At 43.4% G+C, this 8,198-nt stretch overlaps 1 protein-coding gene across 1 annotated transcript in view; it reads left to right on the top strand.

The window, feature by feature from the left end:
- The first annotated feature begins 878 nt into the window (after positions 1-878).
- NOM1 (nucleolar protein with MIF4G domain 1) overlaps positions 879-8,198 on the top strand; it is a 31,622-nt gene continuing 24,302 nt past the window's right edge. Inside the window, exons 1-3 of the mRNA XM_006871301.1 lie at positions 879-1,847; positions 3,699-3,823; positions 6,425-6,620. Coding sequence (XP_006871363.1) covers positions 879-1,847; positions 3,699-3,823; positions 6,425-6,620 — 1,290 coding nt within the window. The remainder of the gene's footprint in view (positions 1,848-3,698; positions 3,824-6,424; positions 6,621-8,198) is intronic.

Here is an 8,198-nt window from a genome sequence, read left to right as displayed (position 1 = left end):
AAGAGCGACATTTTCCTATGGACAAAGTTGAGAAGGGAGCGGAAGTGGGTAGAATACAAGTAGGAACCACAGGGAAGAAGCGGGATAACTACTGTAACACGGAGGGGAACGTAATCATTAAGAAGAAACAAATGTGTGATTTGTTGAATGTAAAGCTGATGATCTTGTCTGTTAAACTGATGAGCTTGTCAAGTCACAATAAAAAGTTTAAAAAAAAAAATACTAAGGATTGAGACTGTGTGGAAAAATAGGGATTTACACACACTGACTAGAAATTGAGAAAGACTATCAGAAAGATTTAGCAGTAATCTCATGGTCAGCAGTTCGAAACTACCAGCCGTTCCATGGGAGAAAGATGAGGGCACCTGCTCCCTTAAAGATTTACAGCCTGGGAAACCCTGTATAGGGTTGCTATGAGTGGGAACCGACTGCCATTTGAACTGCAAGCTCTGCGTTTCAAGCTCACCAGTCGCTCCTCGGAAACCCTATACAAGGTCGCTATGGGTTGGAACCGACTCGACAGCACTTAACAATAACAACATTCAAACTATGTGGCGTCCTGGTGTGGCGTTGTAGGATAAGCCCTGAACTCCTAACCACAAAGTTGCCGGTTCAAACCCACCAGTCATTCTTTGGAAACCGACTCCACGGCACATAACAACATACAGAAGCTCTGGGCCCTGCCGGCCTCCTACCATAAGGTGTCGTAGTGTCCCCCACAGCCTCGCGCCTGGCTCTACCTCAACTTTCAGCATTCGAAAGCCCCGCCCAAGGCGGAAGATTTGACGTCAGTACGTCTCCTGGAAGATGGCTGCCTCCAGGCGTGCATGGTAGAGTTCTAAAGCGACCCAGGTGTTTACCCTGCATGCTTGGCTCCCATGAAGCGCAAAGGCGGTCGCCGGCCGCTCGGCGGTCATGGGAATGGAGGGAAAGGGGCCATGAAGCGGCTGAAGCTGGCGGTGGAAGGATTTGTGCAGGCGACCTCTGAAGGTACGCATCCCGGAAGCTTCAAGGGACCGCTCCCGGGGTCCCGAGCCGAGAGTCTGGGCGCAGCGTCGGGCATCCGTCCGGTGGGGAAAAAAAGCCGCAAGGAGTTGAAAAAGGAGAAGCGACGCCTGAGGAAAGCCCGGCGGTCTCAGTGGACTACAAGCTCTGCACAGGGTCCAGCCCCAGGACGCCGCGACCGGGCCCAAGAAACCATTAGTTCTCAGTCGGAGAAGAACGAAGAAAGCGCTCCCCCGAGCGTAAGTCGAGACCCACCTCCTCCCAAGAAGTTGAGACCTCCCCAAGCTAAGGCCAAGTCTCCCAAGGCCCAAGCCCGTCTGAAAGGCTCCTCGGGGAAGTCCAAGCCCTCCGTGGCCGCCACTGCTGCTGCTCGGAAACGGGCACTGCTGGCAGCCAACGAGGAAGAGGACCGAGAGATCCGAAAGCTGGAGCGCTGCCTGGGCTTGAAGAAGCGCAAAAGGAAGGACGACAGTAGCTCTGTGCCACTTAGCTTTGCACGCGATGGGCTAGACTATATTCTAGGAGTCCTGGAATCTGGGAAAAACGGTGGCTTATATGAAAGTAGTAGTGAGGAAGAGGAGGAGGATACTGGACAGGCACTCCCTGAAAGTGATTTAGACAGTGACACCACGGAAGAAAGTGAGGAGGAGGAAGCGCAGAAGGAAAAAGAAAAGACAGAGGATGAAGAGGAAGCGCAGTGCGAGGAGGAGGAGAGTGTAGAAGAAGAAAATGAAAAGTCGACAACAAACAGGAGAGCGCAGAAGAGGATGGGGAAAAAAGTCCGTTTTGCAGAAGATAAAGAGAGGTCAAGTTCTTCAGAGGATGCTGGTCCTCCCTATCAGGTATGGTGTGAACAATCTCCAGAACTTCGCGCTTTCTTTCCAAATAACCGGGGTGTTCCTGGCAAGGGACAGAGATTTTGCAACACTGACATACTGATACTTGCGATTAAACAAAAAAAAAGTTTCCTCTTCGAACTCATGAAGATCTCTCGTGTCAGAATCGACCTGCGCTCCAAAGGGCTTTCAGTGGCTGGTTTTTTTTTTTTTTTGAAAGATCTGGAGGCCTTTTTTCTGAGGCCTCTTTGGGGAGACCAGAACCTCCAACCTTTGGGTTTAGCAGCTAATGCATTAGCCACCATGCAGGATTGGATAAATCGGATTTGTTTTTCGATTCTGTTTACTTTTATGCCTTTGGATTCTATAATAAGGGTATGGGGATGGAGGGACCATTTTTAGAGAACCTTATATTGTTGTTGTTAGGTGCCATCGAGTCGATAGCGACTGTATGCACAGCCGAATGAAACACTGCCGGATCCTGGGCCAACCTCACAGTGTTGCCACACTTGAGCTCCTTGAAGCTGCCACTTTACCAATCCATCTCGCTGGGGGTCTTCCTCTATTTCTCTGACCCTCCACTTGACCAACCATGATATCCTTCTCCTTATATTGCAGGAGCTTAATTGGCATTTCTAGTTGATGTACCAAGGCCACGTCTCCTTCATTACTATTCACTGTCTCAGTTTTTCAAACTTTAGTTTTGACTCCTTCTTCTGTCCACACCCCCACCCCCATTCTATACTCAGTGCTTTGTTTACTACCAAAGTTAACACTTTCTAAAGCTACTAACCCAGAACACTCCCTTGGATAGTTTTTCCCATTTAAAATCAAACACTGGAATCCAGGTCTTTTTTGTGTGGTCCCTTACCTGTTTGTAAAACGTTCCCTAACGTCCATCTGAAAACAGGTAAATGGAATTACTTGCTTTTCCTTCTCCGCATCTTACTCTTTTTGGCATTCTGCTCTTAATATACCATTCTTTCTGACTTATCCCTTCTGATTGTAGGGCTATTCCTACTTTTTCTTACTGGCTTTAGTTTCTATTTATTTGCTAATGTCTGACATCTCTGGGAATCTTTTGCCATCAAGGATATCAACTGCCTTTTATCTCTATCCCTGGTGCCTAACTGCAAGTACATTGTATTCACTTTCTAAGATGGTTGTTTGTTGGTGGGTTTTTTCCCCCCTACTGTTGCTAAGTTTTCTTTAGCAGCCTTGTTTATCTGAAATAATGTGTGTTGTGAGAGTAGAAATGGTTTCAATTTATATTTACATAAATTTGCCTTTCTCCAATCAAGTTTAAAATTCCTAACAGTAAGAATCATGCCCTAAAAATGTTTGTTTCCTAAGGCCTGGCTGTAAGGTGTTCAGGCAGTCGTGGTCAGTGAGAATGATCCTATAACCCTTCCATTTCATATCGGCTAGGAATAGTGTGCAGTAAATTGCTTTTGATTTTATTCAATTTAGATACTCTTTTGGAGCAAGTTGAAAATTATCTCAGGACACTGGTGGTAAATTGAATTTAAGTGTGTAGGAATACTGCCAGACTTGCAGTCAATTAAGCCTGGGCCAAAGGCAGTGTAGATGGTCAGGCTGTTTGCAGATACCTGAGGTGCACAAGCAGGTGTGCAGAGGGAAGAGTAAGACATCTTGACAGTAAAAATAACGAGTAGAAGGCTCCTCCAGGACTATACCAGGCACCCAGTAAATATGCATAATAAATAGCAGTGGTCATTAGTAATCACATGTCACTAGCTCTTGAGATTTTAATATTTAAATGTGCATTTAGCAAGGAAAAAATGGAATTTATTTACTGGAGATTATTTTGTAATGTATTTGTCTTCTATCATGCAGAGCCTTTATGAAAGTGGTGAGAAGTATACACCCCCACATGTGAGGCGAGCTGAGGAAGCTGTGGATGCCCAAAAAAAGGAGCAACTGGAAAGGTTAAAAAAACAAGTAAAAGGCCTCATTAACAGGTAGCTTTGCAGAATTGTTATACTGTGTCACTTAAGGGGATAGCTGTTTTCTAAAAAATATATCATAGACACTGTCCTAGGAATTAAAATAGAAGTAATACTGGGACTTTAGTGGTTGATGGAATCCTTTCTGTTCTCTTCTTGTGCGGCCAATGCCTGGTTAAGAAGGTGATAGCCAACGGTTTGGTGCTCAGAAACCTTATACAGGGTCACTATGAATGGACAGCACTTAACAACAACAAAGTTTGAAAGCAACTAATATACATTGTTGTTTTGAGGAGAAGCAGGGGAGTCACATAGAAATGAGAGTGTCAGGTTTTGTGTCTGGGAAAATTGAGTAGAGAAGGCCTGGACAGGCTTCCTTCACTGCAGGCCCCACAGGAACATGGTCTGTTACCCCCACCCTGGCTTGCTCTTTAGCTCTGGTTTTTTCTTCATTGTTTTGGTTATTTAAGAGTAGAACATGAGTGGTGGGGCTTTTGTCAGTTACTCCATAAGCTCTGCTTATGAAAAAATGAGTTAAAGTCTCTTATCTGCTAATGTCCCTTCTCCAGTTCCTCACTACCCTCAACCCTTGTGCCCTTCTTTGCAGTCACTCAGGTAGCTACTATCCTGACCTGTTAATAACACCTTTTAGTTTTGTCAGATTCTGAGTATGTATAGCTTTTTGGGTCTTTTTCTTTTTAAGTGTTTATTATGAATTGAGTGATTGTTTACGTGGGAGAACATAAGCTTTACATTCATCGTATCATATTTCATATCATTGCAATGATTACAGTCCCCTCCATGCATCATCAAACAACCAAAGGGTTCACCCCTCAAGCCTGCTTCCCGGCTACCAGCACACAGCCCCTCTCCCTCCCTGAGTCCAGAGTCCCCAGCCACTCCTCTCCACATCATCATCTCTGCCTCCATCTCTGGTGTTACTGCTTCTCTGGGTAGGATCCCGCACTCTGCTCTACTCCCTTGATGGTCCCAGGGACCTCCACTCATGGACTGCAAAATCCACCACTTCCCTCCTTTTGTTACAAAATATCCACCTTTACATTCCCAATCCCCCCAGTCAGTCCTGATAGCAATTATTCACTATTGAACCATAAGAGTCTTATCCCCATCTCCTTTCATCAGCCCTATCCAGACAGGTTGGAAATCACTCAGTGGAGATTCTACCTTTCCCCACACCCTCTGGAACTAGGCTCCCTCTTGAAAGCTTATAAGCCAGTCACTTGCCTTTGTAGCACCCCCATTTTGGGTAGCCAATTTCTAAGTAGCCCATCCCTGTCACCCCTGTATACCTTTCTTTGACTTTTTATTTCGAAATAAGTATGGATTCACAGACAGTTGCAAAAAATATACAGGGACATTCTGTGTGCTCCTCACCCAATTTCACCCTCTGGTAACATCTTGCATAATTATAATTACCACACACACACACACACTGCCATCAAGTCGATTCCAACTCATAGTCACCCTCTATATGGTTTCCAGGGTGTGGCTGGTGATCTTGAACTGCTGACCTTGCAGTTCAAACAACTTTGCTAGGTTTTCAAGACTAAATTTTTATACAAGTAGACAACCTCACTGAGCACTGATGGATCTGTGCTTAGCCCACTGTACCACTAGAGCTCCTTACTCTAAAAATTGTTTTTACTAGAATTTTAAAAACCTAAGGAGCTCTGGTAGCGTAGTGGTTACGAATCGGGCTGCGAACCTTAAGGTCAGCGGTTCGAAACTACCAGCCGCTCCGCGGGAGAAAGATGAGGCTTTCTACTCCCGTAAAGATTTACACCCTCGGAAACCCTGTACAGGGTCGCTATGGGTCGGACCCGACTTGATGGCACTTAACAACAACAACACAACAACAAGATATTAATATTCATACAGTCTACAAAGTTTGTGTTCATTTTTGTGTGTGAGTTTCTGTGCAGTTTCACATGCACAGATTCGTGTAAGCACCCCAAACTCTAGATACAAGAATGGTCTACCACAAGGCTCCCTCATGCTATCACTTGCTTGGCCTGCCTACCTCTGCTTCTCCATACTGCATGCTTTTTCAAAGTTATCACTAATACTCTTGCATTAAAATTAGAACACTCATTTCACACTGCATCCGATTTCAGTGTTAAGTTCAATGAATAATTCTTGTCCATAGGTACTCTTCCCCTACCCAACCAATAAAATGGAGTAACATTTTCTTAGTATTAGAAAGTAAAGATTTTTATGCTATCTAAAAAGTAGAAATGTAAGATGATTCCTAACACAAGTACTGTCTGAGGATGTTGGGAGACATCAGATCTAGATCCACAGTGGAGGATCCTCATTAAAATTTCTGTGGACTTATACAGAGAATCCTGTGTATGGTCCATTATTGTCTCATTTCACCTTTTCAGTTGTAATAATCCCCAATAATTACACCATGTCAAGATTGTAGAGTGTTGTGTAGTTATGTATTGTGTGTATTAGATTAGGAGAAGTTGAGAATATTTCGTTGTAAAAGTATACATAAAATGGGGTATATTCGTAGTATTGGTAAGTCTTTGACTTTTTTTAATTGAAGTGAAAATCTTAATTTCAACTGTTTGTATTTGCACCTCTGTACAGGTTGAGTGAACCAAATATGGCTTCTATAAGTGGACAGCTGGAGGAACTCTATATGGCTAACAGTAGGAAAGATATGAATGACACTTTAACTGGCATTCTTATGAATGCCTGTGTTACTGAGACTCTAATGCCCACCAGGCTGATGATGGAGCATGTTCTTTTAGTTAGCATTCTTCATCACACAGTGGGAATTGAGGTATGATTTGTGTTTTTCTCACTAATTTCCCATCTGCATTTCTCTCCAGTTTGATAATAGTGTATAACTTTTCTATACAATATAATTCTAAACTGTTGTTAAGTTCCGACTCATAGTGACCCTGCACAGGGTTTCCGAGGCTGTAAGTCCTTATGGTAGTTTTGAACTGCTTACCTTCAGGTTGGCAGCCCGACTCATAACCACTACGCTACCAGAGTTCCTTATAATTCTAGATAATATTCAATAAGTACTGACTTGGGCCAGTGTTGCTTTTTTTCGTCTGTCCATTCTAATGTGTCTTTATGTATTAATTTATTTTCTTCTAGACTTACATCTTGAACTTAACTTCATGTTCTCTATTTTAAAATAACGCTTATTTCAGATGTTCAAGGACAGTGATTTGCATAGTTTTGCTACTGAGGTATTTGTAATGGGTTATTGCTGATTTTAAATCACTAATAATATCAGGCCACCAAAATGTAAGATGAAACTGGATATTAAAGAGACAGATATATAAAAAAAAACTTGGAGTCACCTGGTTCTCCTCCAGGTAAGTTACATGTCCTTTCTGAGCTAGTTTCCTTGTCTGTAAAGTAAGGTGACAATAGCTATTTCATGGGGCCCTGTCAAGATTCACTTGGTTGACATGATAAAGTGTCTAGTTGGTACCTGGTGGGTGCTAATTACGTATTGGTTCCCCAGTCGGAGCCCTCGTAGCATAGTGGATCACGAGCTGGGCTGCTAACTGCATAGTCAGTAGTTCGAATCTACCAGTCACTCCTCAGGAGAAATATGAGGATTTTTGTTCCCATAAAGATTTATAGACTCAGAAACTCTATACATACAAGGTCGCTGTGAGTTGGAACCAACTCAATGGCACACAGCCACTGCCACCACCACCACTCCTACCTCTTGAATCTTGTGTCCTTGCTCAGTGGTTTAAAGTCCAGGAAGACTCCATGGTGATGGCTCTGGTTCCACAGCCTCGTCCTCTCCTAAGTAGAACCCCTCTGCCATTAAGTCGACTGTGACACATAGTGACCTTACCCCACAGGGTTTCCAAGGCTGTCAGTCTTATAGAAGCAAGCTGCCACCTCTTTTACTATGAAGCAGCTGGTGGGTTCCAGCCCCACACCTTTCAGTTAGCACCTGAGTGCTTAACCATTATACCACCAGGGCTCCTTCAGTAGTGTAATACAATCAGTTAAAACCTTTCCTCTCAGTATTGCAATTTTCACAATGTGACTCTTTTTGATTATACTAAGAGAAATCAGTTTGATTAAAGGAGTTCGTTCTAAAGAAGGTATATGAGACTTTTCCCAGACATTTATTCTTTGCCTTCTGATACTTAATATTCTTAATATTCCCAAGAATAGCCTCAAGTAGCAACCCAAACCTCTGCCATCGAGTTGCTTCTGACTTATAGAGACCCTATAGCACAGAGTAGAACTGCCTTTTATTATTTCCTATACTATAAATCTTTATTTACACATGGACCTCGCCAGATGGAACACATAGAAATCAAATAGACTACATCTGTGGAAAGAGAAGATGGAAAAGCTCCATATCATCAGTGAA

The sequence above is a fragment of the Chrysochloris asiatica genome, unplaced genomic scaffold, assembly GCF_000296735.1.
Source record: "Chrysochloris asiatica unplaced genomic scaffold, ChrAsi1.0 scaffold00166, whole genome shotgun sequence".
Taxonomy (NCBI): Eukaryota; Metazoa; Chordata; class Mammalia; order Afrosoricida; family Chrysochloridae; genus Chrysochloris; species Chrysochloris asiatica.
The sequence above is the reverse complement of the archived record's forward strand: the minus strand, read 5'-3'. Positions and strand labels throughout refer to the sequence as shown.